We start from the raw sequence: 13,998 nt of genomic DNA on the forward strand, positions 1-13,998 counted from the left end.
GATTCCGGCTGGCTGAAAGCAGGTTTCTGGGGTTTTGTTTAGCTTCTATATTTGTAACAATGTTTCAAACTGCAAGCTCATGGCCGGCAGCAACAGGCAGGGAATGTTGGAGTCCTCCGTCACTGGAGCAAGCAAGCCTCATGTACACTTCAAGCTGCCTGGCTGCCGGCCGCCATCTTGGCTGGCAGTTAATTTGCATATCGCCCTGATTAGCCAATGGGAAGGGTAGCGGAGGTACGGCTAATTACCATGTTTCTCTTTTATTAGATAGGAATACACACACACATATACATAGATACACACACACATACACACACACACTAAGTGGCCAGATTATTATGACCATCCCATCAGTACTTCATTGACACTTCCAAAAATACTGAATATTGAAAACTTCCTAAGCAAATACTCTCAAGGTTTTATTATTATTATTATTTGCATAACTAATTCACTTCATTGTACTGATGGGGTGGTCATAATAATCTGGCCAGTCAGTATATATATTGTAAAAAACAATTATGCCTTAGGGAGAAATCAGGACTGATATAATCTTTTTATATGGCCAAAATGAAGGTGCTGGGGGAAAAGTAGAGCCTTTCAGGTATGCATAAGGAAGCTCAATTGGAAAAAGTACCTTTACTTAAAAGAAAAGTTGAAAATAAGCACAGAGGTTGGATTAGACATTCCCTATCAATCAGCCATTTGTTATTTCAATATAATTTCTAAATTTACTAGCACTCTGCTCTTAGCTGAACACTTTTGCACACAATAGCTCAATGAATACATATAATAATCCAGTGAGTCATAGATAGTAGTCCCTGTAGTACCTGTAATTTTAGGATGGAAATAGACTCAGAGCCATCAATCTAATGATGAAATGACATTTAAAATAGTTGTTAGAAAAGACACTCAGACTCTCCTAACCATCTTATGAAAACTTTTTTTAAAGATGTTTTAATAACCTACTGAGAGTTTGCCTTATTTTGTGGACCTGATTTAAATTAGAAATAAACCAACCAAAACAATGTAGGAATGTACATTGTAATGTATGAATTAGCTAGAATATCACAAAATAAAACAAGCAAAATTTATACATTTTTATTTCAGAAAGCAATTTTTGTTTGCTTAACCTTAAGAAATAAAAAAATAAGATTTTTAAATTATTAGAATTTTGAACTGTAGTACAGAAATGAAGGGAAATAGTATGAAATTTGGAGCTGAATATAGTGAATAGCTTGGGAAAATTATGGGAAAGCCTGAGCAGTTGGAAAAAAGGTTTCTTACCAAGAAGGATAACCTGAACAAAGGATTACCCAAGTATTTATAGGAGGATAGATAGTGTATCTAAGAAGGTAATAATGAAAAGCAAAATTGAATGTGTAAGTTAAAGTTATAGTTGTAATTTTAGTACATTTTAAACTCCACAAGAGCCCTAGCTGGTTTGGCTCCCTGGAGTGTCAGCCTGTGGACTGAAGGGTCTCAACCAATCGATGTCTCTCTCACATCCATGTTTCTCTCTCTCTGTCTCTCCCCCTCCCTTCTACTCTCTCTGAAAACCAATGGAAACATGTCCTATGATGAGGATTAACCCCCCAAAAAAACCAACACAAAAAAACAAAATAACTCCACATGATATGGTAAAATATTACCCTAAAATACACTTGTTGAGAAATATTATTAATATATGAAAGTGATATCATTTGTAATTCTGATAAATTAACTCAGTTGATATATTGTTTTTGCTATTCCTATCACCTTACAAATATCTTAGTAATGCAGAGCGTTGTTTTGCCTAGATTCCAAGCTCAATATAATGAGCAATAGATGTTTGGAGGAAGAAGCTAAATAGTTGACTGAATTACATAGTTCCTCAACTATGGAACAATAAAACAGAAATGGTTGAAATTGGTTAGAAACAATACTCATTTACTATTTTAAAATTAATATTTATAAATAAATATTGAACTCTGAAGGTATATACATTGAAATCTGATATTTTTGATACTTATTTCAATTATTAGTTCCACAGATAAGATGAAAACTCTGGTACTACCATCAGAAATACTTTGCCTTTTATATGCTTTTTAGTTTTCCTTTTCTTCCTGCCTCATATTTTCCCATAACCAATATCCAGGAACTTTGATTCTATGATACTCTTTGATGTTGGAGCCTATACATAAACATGGGGGAAATAGTTTGATCATTTCAGCAGGTTATGAAATATTAATTACATATTGCATACTTGCCACTGAGTAAAGCAGAATCAAAGTGTTTAAGTAGTAAAACTATCTGAAGTAATTATGTAGACAGTTTGATTATGACAATAACTCATATTACTTGTAATGAATATTAAATATTATATGATTAAAGCAATTCACATTTTTTTTTTTGTTAAACCTCACCGGAGGATATTTTTCCCATTGATTTTAGACAGAGTGGAAGGGATGGTGAGAGACAGAGAGAGAGAGAGAAACATCGATGTGAGAGAGACACATGAATTGGTTGCCTCCCATATTAACCCCGTCAAGGTATGTGCCCTTGACTGAAATCTAACAGGATCCGAAGCCAATGCTTCAACCACTGAGCTGAACTGGCTAGGGCACAATTGAAATTTTTTAAAAAAAGTGATTCTATTATAATCACCAGTTTATTCTGTTCATCAGATTATAATAGAATCAGGGGCATAGAAAGGGAGTGGACTGACTATTCTTGGGGGGGGGAAAGGGGTGTGGGGGATGCGGGAAGAGACTGGACAAAAATCATGCACCTATGGATGCCATCAGTGGGTGGGGAGTGAGGGCGGAGGGTGGGGTGGGAACCGGGTGGAGGGGAGCTATTAATAAAAAAAATAAAAATAAAAAAAATAGTGAATCCTTTTTTTAAATAAAAATGAAGTCTTGATTAGATATGTAAGTTTTTACAGTTTTGTTGAGAAATAATTGACATATCATTGTATTTGTTTAAGGCATGCAGGATGATAGTTTGACTTACATATGTTATGAAATGATTACCACAGTAGGTTCAGCTAATATTAATTTTCTCATACAGATACAATAAAATGGAAAGAAAGTAGAAAAAAAAACTTTTTCTTTGTGATGAGAACTTTAGGATTTATTCTTTTAACAAATTTCCTGTACATCATACAGCAGTGTTACCAGGATTCACCATGTTATACATTACTCCCTGCTAGTTATTTATCTGATAATTGGATGTTTTTATTTTTTTATTGTCTTTCTTCAATTCCTCTTCTCCCCACCTCTGGTAATCACAAGTGTGCTCTCTTTATCTATGTGGTGTTTTGTTTTGGTTTGGTTTGGTTTCCACAGGTGAGATCACACAGTATTTGTTTTTCTCAGTGTGACTTTATTCACTTAGCGTGGTGCCTTCAAGTTCAATCCATGTTAGTGCAAATGGTAGGGTTTCCTCATTTTTTTTTAATGGTTGAACGATATTGTATATACACAATACAAATTCTTTATCAAGTTATCCAATGGTTGATACTTAGGTTTTATTTGTCTTGGCTATTATAAGTAATGCTGCTATGAACATGGGGTACATATATCTTTAAAAGTTAATGGTTTCTTTTTTTCTTCTGGATATATTTCCAGAAGGGGAATAGCTGGATATATGATAGTTCTATTTTTATTTTTTTGAGAATCATCCATACTTGTTTCCGCAGTGGCTACACCAGTTTGCATTCCCACCAGCAGTGTACAAGGATTCCCTTTTCTCCTCATCTATACTAGCGTTTGTCATCGCTTGTCTTTTTATGATAGCCAGTGTTATAAGCAGGAGGTGATTTCCAATTGTGGGTTTTTGTTTGTTTGTTTCTTTGTTTTTTGCTATTGAGTCGTATGATTTCTTTAGATATTCTGGATACTAATCCCTTATCAGATATATGGTTTGGAAATAATGTGTTCCCATTCTGCAGGATGTCTTTTCACTTTCTTCATCATTTCTTATGCTGTGCAGAAGCTTTTTTGTTTTACGTAGTTCCACTTGTTTATTGTTGATTTTGTAGCTCACACTTTAGATGTCATATCCAAAAAAGTATTACAAAGACACATGTCAAGGAGCTTTATTCCCATGTTTTGTTCTAGGAATTTCATGTATTCAGGTCTTACATTTAAGTCTTTAATGTATTTTGAATTAATTTTTGTGATTGGTGTTAATTTTCATTCTTTTAGATGTGAATATCCAATTATCCTAGCACGATTTATTAAAGAGACCATCTTTTCTCCATTTAGTATTCTTGGCTCACTTGTCAAATATTAGTCATATATTCCTGGCTCTTGATTCTGTTTCATTGGTATATTTGTCAGGATTTTTTTTGCCAAAACCATACTATTTTTTTGTTGTTGCCAAAACCATACTATAGCTTTATTGTATAGCTGAAATCAGGAAGTGTGATTCCTCCTGCTTTGTTCTTTCTCAGTATTTCTTTAGTTATTCAATGAATAATAAAATTTTAGGAGTATTTTTTTCTATTTCTATAAAAACACCATTGGAATCTTTTCCATTGAATCTATAGATAGCTCTTGGTTGTATTGACATTTTAACAATATAAAATCTTCCAATCTATGAACACAATGTACTTGTATCTTCCTCGATTTCTCTTATCAGTGTCTTGTAATTTTCAGAGTAGGCATCTTGATCCTCCTTTAATTTATTCCTATTTCATGTAAATGGGATCAATTTATTTCTTTTTCAGAAAATTTGTTGTTAGTGTTACAGTTTTTAAAGGAGATAAGAACGAAGTTTTTCTCTCTTTGGAAAAGATTAGAAAGAAGAACAAGATGTGTTGGCCTTATCATTACTTTCTATCCCAGCAGCAAATACTTGAGACACCTTAGAATTACACATGACGGAGTTTGAAATTGTGGTCTCAAATGGAGATAGAAGTTATAAGGGGGAGGATGCCTTGAAATTATAGTTAATGCTATAACATTCTGAGGTATTTTTTAATTTAAAGAAACCTTTTCCCTTATGCTTCTAGATAAAAAATGGGACATTTATGATGTAAAGGCTAGCTTAAATATCTGAAGACAAGTGCCTTCTAGGAGTAGCTTGATCTGTTTTGCATAGCCCATTTGTGTAGCATTTAGATAAGTGAGTGGAGAATGCCATTCTTGACATGAGGAACTTGCTCCTTCAAATGGAATTGGGTGTTTCAAGGACAGAGTGATCATGGACTTTTCGTGTGAAATTTCAGAGATTTTTAGCAGGGATGATCTGAGGATTACTATGTAGCATGTTAGTTGAATGATTCCTTCCAGACTTAAGATTCCATGGTCCTAATGGAATACCAGTCTCAAAACTGTTTATCTTGAAGACATATTTTTATAATAGCTTAAGGAAGAAAAATTACATTTATATTTATAACTCAAATATTTCCCCCAAAGTTATACAGTACCGTAAGTTTAACAGATACAATAATTTTTATGCCAAATGTTAAGATTTTGGCTCTAATAGCCCTTTTCCATATGGACAGTGTAACAACCCTCCATTTTTGCTCTCAGTGACAGGTACTCTGGATTCCTTTCATAGAGATGTTGAATTTAAAGAAGTCTATAGACACCATATATTCCAGCTTCATAGAACACATCAGAGTCTAATTTCCTTTAACACAGGAGTCAAATTCTACTTCACTTCCTGGTATTTTGTATTCCTCAAACTTCATAAAATAATTTTATTCTTTGATCCATACCTACTGTTTCTAAGTCTGTAGGCCTTGCTTTCTTGTTCTAGTTTGAGCATGTTCTTATTTCTTGTTTAAGTTAAGATTCTTTTATTAAATACAGATACTGTTACTTTTTTTTCAGGTAATTCTACTCTACATGCATTTTAAATCAATTGTTATTCTCTGCGGACTCTAGAAATTAACGTTTCTTGAAATAATTGATCTATAATTCAGTAGAGATCACTATTCCCATCCCTCGGCCCTGCTATTGTACCCTATTCTTCCCTTCCGAACAGATGCTTGATTGCCCCAAAACTAAACTATTAGCCCTCTTTTACAAAATTCATGATCTACTTATTGCTAACCTCTCCGATCTCAAATCTTACCATTCTTCTCCCAGTCCACTACACATAACAGCTTCATTGGCCATTGTGCTATTTCTTTTATATATATGTAATTATTGATAGTTATTACAGATATATCCCATTTTACCCCATTTTACCCTCTCCTCCAGCCCCTTCCCACTCCACCAGGTCTTCACTACCCTATAGCCCATGTCCATGAGCTATGCATATAAGTATATAAGTTCTTTGGTTTATCTCTTCTTGAACCCCCAACCCTAGTCTGTTCCATGACTTCATGCTTCTGGTCTTATTTTGTTGGTCAATTTCATTGTGTTCATTAGATTCCACATATAAGTGAGGTCATGCGATATTTGTGTTGTGCTATTTCTTGAACCCATCAAGGTGGCTCCAGCCTGAGGGCTTTGCAGCAGCCAGGAGTGCTCTTCACTCCTGCTTCTTATGACTAGCAACTTGAGATCTCAGTTTAAATTTTACTCCCATAGACAAATCTTCCATAAAAACGTAAACAGAGTAGCCTTTTTTTTTTACTATTTATTTATTTATCTATCTATTTATTTATTTATTTATTTATTTTCTTTATTGATTAAGATATTATATATGTGTCCTTATGGCCCCATTGCCCTCCCACGCCCCACACTCATGCCCTCACCCCCCTGGTGTCTGTGTCCATTGGTTAGGCTTAAATGCAAGCATACAAGTCCTTGGGTTGATCTCTCCCCCTTACCCCCACCCTTACATGTTACCCTATTTAAACTTTCTGTAAATTGCTCATCTCCTATATGGTATTTTAAAAATTATTTTTTAGAATGTATCTTTATTGTTGAACGTGTTACAGATGTCCCCTTTAAAAATTACTTATCCATTTGTATAATCTCTCTCTCAAAAGAATGGATGATTCATTAAGGTAGATATGTGGTCTGTTTTGTTTACCAAAATCTCCAGTACCCAGAAAAGGAGCTGGCACATCATGGGAACTCCGTAAATATTTGTTGAATGAATGAATGGAGCACAATACTTCCTCACTCCACATGTCCTTATTTGTTAACTTGGCTGTGGGTGAAATCTTTCAATGTTTTTATATCTGAAGCTTATAGGCTAATACAGCATTATAATCTTCTGCTAAATTTCTTTCATAGAATAGTTATAAAGATGTTAGGGAAAGCATGCCTATATGTATCTGTATAAAAAATAATTAAAAATTGGTCACATTGTCATTTGGGGCAACAAGGAGAGGGATATTTCATAAGTTAAAAGAGACGTCACTGGATTTAAACTTTAAAGGAGGCACTTACTTAGATATTTTGATTTTCACAACTTTTTTTGGCCTTAAAATTTGTTTTCTTTTTTGACACTTTTTTCATTCACACAAACTATCAAAATAGCATTTACACTATCTTTTGCCTGGTACTCATACATTGTAATGAGCTTAAGCAAACATGTTGTTTTCTTAGTTGTAATCTAATCTTTTTTCATAATCAATGGATGGTTTGACAGATTTCTTTATATTATTTTTTGTTGTTTTCCATAGGGTTGTAATATTTCTTGTGATTTGAAAGAAAATGTGTTTTCATTCTTAACGTTCAAATATTTTATATATCAATAAATTACAGTCTCACTGTATAAACTTCCAGTATTAGAAAGATTATAAAATTCTCTTGCATTATTGAATTTCTTAGTTTCTATCCTGACTATTGAATGATAGTCATGTAGCATTATTCACGTGTTTTAAATATGCATACTCTAGTATGTTAAAAATAGTTGTGTAAAGCAAAATCTTTATTCTTGTAAAGCCTTTTTCTTATTTTGGCAGGGACATTTTTATTATCATTCCTATTTATTACACTAGTTGCAATTAGTGTAGAGAAATGTATATTTTATGTACCAATTCACCAGAAAAAAATCCTGTACTTAACTAGCTCTTTTTCATAGCATATGATGTATGACTGTTTTGTGAATTATTAAAAAAATCATATATGTGAAATTTTATTTTTTTTCATTATTGTCTTGGTCTTTCATATTTACTCATTGATGTAATATGTACATTTGTCAGTAAAATCACTGTGTATGTAAATGGCAAAAATGTGTGTATATCCTTTTCACCTTAATGTCCATCACGGATCTTAATACAGTATCTTTCAAAAAAATGTTTAATGACCTGAAAAATAAATAAATATAAAACAATCCATGTTAAGTATAACAGTACAATAAACAAAACTAAACTAATATAAAACCACCTCTGAAACTTTTTTCATTCGTTACCTTAAGAAGCTTTTTGTGTGAAAATATTTAGTTCAGTAACCAATGTTTTTTTTACACTTATAGATATTAATGCCCATAATTGGCATCAGAATGCTGTGAATCTATAAAAATATAGACAATATTTAAATTTTTCAAGTAGCTTTCTCAGTTTTCAATAATTATGTCTAATTTTCTAATCCTCATTAGGGATTAGGGTGAGGTGTTTGGCTTATTTAAGGTAGTGTTTAATTTGGACAGCACTACATAGTCATCATCCCACTAGAGCCTAGGAGATAGGATCTCCTCAGGTCAGGGTTGTCTTAATGGGGCCTGGGGTGGCTGGTGTATGGGGCCTATGGCCGGCAGCTGACAGCGGCCTTGGGAATAGCCTGTAGCAGGCTCCTCTGAGGCGGCCCTGAGCTGAGTGGAGTCTGATGGTGCCCGCAGGTGGCAAGCACATTGAGAGACATCCAGCCCTCGCTGCTCCACTGCGACATGCTGAGCGCAACCCAGGAGGCGCTCTACCACCCAGACATCTCCTCCAGCAGCCAACTGCAGAGCGCGCCACAGCTCATCGCGGACCAGGGCCCCGTGGAGCTGCCAGAGGAGTTCGTGGTCCAGGTGCCCAAGGAGCTCAGATCCCAGCCCAAGGTGCGGCCAGCGGTGGGAGGTGGGACCGAGGGCTGGGGGTGGCTGGGCAGGGGCTCCTGGAAGCTCAGCCCCAGGCAGGCTTACAGGTGTCTTTTCATATACCTGTGGCTGATATTTGCTCTTAGTTGTATCCGAGCCAGCTGTTTAACAATGCATGCTTATTCTACATTAGAGCCTCGTTATTATTTCAAAATGTTGACCTTAAATTTTGAACTGTCTTTGCGGAACACAGGAAATTTAAAGTTACTTTGAGTGAGAATTTCAACTCTTACAGAATTTGAGTGGTTGTAAAATACAAGTTTTAACACATCCAATCATTTTTGAAAAAACATTCTCATCGATAGAAACTACCACAATTTTGAGATTAGGATGAAACATCTTGGTTAGGAATTGTGTATAGACATTTGAAAGCATGAAAGGGGATAGAAAAGTGATGGCTACAGGAATAAGCTAATTTTCATACGAAAGTGTGGGAAATTCCTTTGTTTATAACGTTGTCTCTGCAGCTGAGAAGTAGAATGGGAGCCGTACAGCCCATGAAGCTCCATGGAGAATGTTACATGATATTTGCACAGAATTCAATACTACTTTTTCCTAATACTTTATATTTTATTTTATCTTTATATATATTAAGGCAATGTAACTTTTCTTTTTTCTCATTAAATTCCATACAGGCACTATTTTCCCTCTAAATTCCCCTAGGGAATATAATATACTAATATATAAATATGTGGTGGGCAAAAATTGTTTAAATTTGTTCATATGGAAAATGATAATTAACAAATAATAACACAAAATAAACTCTGTTTTGCTTACTCACAATTATAAACCTGTTAAGTATTAGAAATACTTATAATTTTCTTTATGTTCCACAACATGAAAAAGACTAGGAATCATTTGGCTTGTTGAACCATAAATATCAAGTCTTGTCCCAAAACACAGTCACCTCTCCCAATTTCTATAAGGGGATATACATACAAGAAATATTGGCAAAGGAACATGAAATATTACTATAATAGTTGAGCTTCTAAACCCCATTAGATAATTCTCTGATAAAAAAAGTTGGAATACTTTATTTCAGTTAAGGGAATAAGGGGGATGCATCATGAATCCATTTGAGATTTAACAGACCTGTGAAAGTTAAACGATATACATACAAGAAATATTGGCAAAGGAACATGAAATATTACTATAATAGTTGAGCTTCTAAACCCCATTAGATAATTCTCTGATAAAAAAAAGTTGGAATACTTTATTTCAGTTAAGGGAATAAGGGGGATGCATCATGAATCCATTTGAGATTTAACAGACCTGTGAAAGTTAAACCTAACTCCTCAATTACTGCAGCCACATAGAAAGAGTAAGTATATGGGAAACATGGCACTCACAGTGACTGTCCACTCTCAGTCACATCATTCAGTTGATGTCGGAGAATCTTTCTATTCAGATTAGCGTTTCTTCCTTGGTGGTGATGATTGGGGAAGGGGCAGTGGTAGGTGAGAACATGAACTTCCACAGAAGCATGTAAAATTGACTCGGTGTTCTAAAAATTCAAGGAAAATGCACAGTAAGCATTCTTTAAGAACTTTTTTTTTCATTTTTGCTTTTTGTTTTGCAGAAATTGGGTGTTGTTATATTCCTCCCAGAAAGTTTTCACCACGATTTTGACTTCTGATTTATACTCTAAAATAATATAAAATTAATTAATTTACTCCAATGCAAATGCATTCTCACAATTTCTAATACTAATGAAATAGAAATCCAGAAATGAAGTTTAATTTTTGAGATGATATGAAAATTTAAATCAGCAATGAACATAAATACAAACACACATGCACGTGCGTGTGTGCACACACATACACACACCCCCAAACCCCCCTACCTACTGGGGATTATGTCTTATGAAAAAATTTAGAATATAGGTCATTTACAATAGTTTTCCCCTATAGAACTTTTTGTAAAGAGTTGGCTGAATTTAAACATTCCCCAACTTTTAAAGCTTAATGAGGTTTTTCTATATTATGAGATTTTGCTTTTTGCCAGTATGTGGGAGGTTGCAGTGTAGTAATGGGTTATGAATTATGTTTTTATATCAGTTTAAAAATAGAAACATTATATTCTGTTTTGGATAGAAATGGAAAGGATGGTCTGAGGCAGCCTTCATGTGATCTCATAAATGGATACTGTGGTAAATGTGATTTAAAAGGAGCCAACAGAATTGTGTTAATCTGTTATGATGAGACAATACTTTTGGGAAGTTGCTTTTCTGAAAAACTAATTTTATCAGTGAGACACAGGGCAACTGAAGGTCATCTCTGAGTGCTCCATAGGAAGAACAAAGAAGAACAAGCAAATGTTTCAGGGCCATAATCTTTCCTAATACAGAAGATCATGTTATCTATGGGGTGCCCTCCTGTTGTCCCTACCTGTTGCTGCTGGAAGTAGGCATCTTGGGGTGCCATGGGAACAAGAATTTCTGGGCCCCAAGGGAGGATCAGGTATCATGAAAAGCTTTATTGATGATGTGAAATTAAGGGGGCTCCCTTCAGGGTCCCCTCTCCCTCCGTCTCACCATGGAAAGAGCCCCATTTCGTCTTCAGCAGAGCTGGGATTGAAGCCACTGCCCAGGGTCTTCACTCCATATTAAAGCCCAGTCTAGTCCAGCATCTGGCTAGCTTAGCTTGTGCTCCAAGCTCCAGTCCATTGAGTGTGGGGTCATGGCCATGCGGCATCTAGGGCCACATGCAGGCTAGCGCAGGCCCCTGAAGACGCAAGTGCACGGAAGCAGGAACAATGCAAGAGAAACAAGAGGCGCAAGACAGAGAAATTTTCTTTTTTGGGGGGGAATTTTAATTAGGAGCTTAACAAATGAATCCTTCAGGATTTCACATCCTTGCAGTGGCTCCACCCCTCTAGGCAATCCATGGTTCAACAGGCTGGAGCTAGACTGACAGGCAAGTGTCTTCCCTATGGCACCCCAACTTCACTGTATATGCGCCCATTTACCCCTTTGCTTGATCCCTTTCCCAGTATCTGCGGGAAATGGACTGGTGGTTTCTTTATACTGGAGTATAAAGTTGCAGCTTCCTACAGAAGCTGCCCAGATGACCACGCTTATAATGTCTGGCCTTCCCTTTTATTTTTTTCTATTAATATTAATAAACCAGCTAGTTATGATGGTAACAATAGTACATAGAGCTAAAGTATTTGGACAGGTATTAAAAGTGAAATTGAAATAAAAGATACCATATTACCTTCAGCTCCTCAAATTGAAAAAACAGGGAAGAATGCAAACAAGAAAATGTCAGTAAACTCCACCCCTCCACACCTTTCTCAAAACAAAAACAAGTCTGTTATAAAAACAAGATACTTAAAGTTACAGAAAACTCATTAATAAATATAAGTAATAAAGACAGATTAATACAATCTGATTGAAAAATGAAATTGATTTTACTTTAAAAATTGTTAACCCCTGTTTGTTCTACAGATAGCCAGACAAGCAAGTAAGAAACCCAATTAAAACAGCCTTAACAACTCAACAAAAAATAAAACATATAAAGACCCTTTCATTGGCTTGAAATTAAACTTTACTCTTTTTTTCCCCTTTTCATTCATTTGACTCCAGATAGCTAATAGTTCTTGAGAGTTAATGAGTGTTTAGATTCAGAGGAATTAGGACTTCACAGTAGAGCAGCAAAGCATAAGGGATTTAAGAAAAGCATTGTTCACAGAAGACATGTTTCTCTTTAGCATATTAAAGCAGAAGGAAGTCTGAGGGCAGATTGCCCAGTTAATGACTAGATATCAAGACTTTTCCTTGAAGCTAAAAGAATGTTACTGTGTTTTTTTTATCAGCACTTCCTATGCTTTAATTGTGATTTTCATAAGTTGCATATAAAGTTCAATGAGATGATCTACACATAACCCTCCTGCTAGGCACATATAGTATGCAGCAAGCATGTCAAGCTTGAAGGCTAACACTGGCCAGATAAACAAGGTTTAAGTTTATGTGGGCCGCAAAAAAAACAAAAGCTTCAATTTTCATAGAAATGTAGGTTTATTTCGATAGAGACATGCTGAATACAAAGGGCTGAAATAAATGAATAATCGTTAACATGAAATAATAGAGCATTGTAATAAAAATTAATATTTTTCTTGAACATTAACTTACCAGACACTGAATAACTGCACAAATTAATAAGAGTAACACAAATAAACATATTTTTCTTGTTCTCCAAAAGCAAAATATTTCCTGTTGCGCACAACAAACAAATCAGTCCAAGACTAATGACGTGGCAATTAGCTGCTAAGATATTTGCTGCTAGTATTAGGGGAGAGAAATGGTGGGCCTGCGCATAAGGCGCGTAATGGAAATGAATGCAACATGATTATAGTAATCATTTGTTAGCGAACCTTGTAGTTTGTTATTAATAATTATGTATAACAGGATATTGTAAAAATTAAGTTACAGAATTTTTATTAAAACATTTCTTATATTAGCTGGGCCACAAACATATTTGTTGTGGGCTGCATGTGGCCCTTGGGCCGCGAGTTTGACATGCTTGATGTGCAGGTCCATACAAGTGTTCTCAGAATACAGCTAAAGCATTTCAATCCTGACAAGTCATAGACTCTACCTTTTGCAAGAGCCAAAATGCTTTTTCAAGGGGCTCCTGTATTGTCAGTCTATTGAGAATCAAATAAAACTCTATAATTAATTTTCCCCTTTTTCCTCCATTTTGGGTTTTTTGTAGATGGGAATGCTTTTATAATTATAAGCAAGGAGAAAACTCTATTTAATTTTTGCCCTCATTAATAATAATAATAATTATTATTATTATTTTTAATAATGGGTTGAGTGCAAATGTATGCTGGGAACTACACTATGTACCAGGAAAACAAAGACGGAGAATTCAATTCATAATTTTTTATACATTTTTATTGATTTTTTTTTTACAGAGAGGAAGGGAGAGGGATAGAGAGTTAGAAATATCGAAGAGAGAGAAACATCGATCAGCTGCCTCCTGCACATCTCCCACTGGGGATGTGCCCGCAACCCAGGCA

The 13,998-nt window shown here is 35.0% G+C and overlaps 1 protein-coding gene across 1 annotated transcript in view; it reads left to right on the forward strand.

The window, feature by feature from the left end:
* Positions 1-13,998, forward strand: part of ADGRL3 (adhesion G protein-coupled receptor L3) — a 765,791-nt gene that overhangs the window by 288,089 nt on the left and 463,704 nt on the right. The window contains exon 4 of the mRNA XM_005868883.2: positions 8,731-8,934. Coding sequence (XP_005868945.1) covers positions 8,731-8,934 — 204 coding nt within the window. The remainder of the gene's footprint in view (positions 1-8,730; positions 8,935-13,998) is intronic.

Source organism: Myotis brandtii, unplaced genomic scaffold (assembly GCF_000412655.1).
Source record: "Myotis brandtii unplaced genomic scaffold, ASM41265v1 scaffold28, whole genome shotgun sequence".
Taxonomy (NCBI): Eukaryota; Metazoa; Chordata; class Mammalia; order Chiroptera; family Vespertilionidae; genus Myotis; species Myotis brandtii.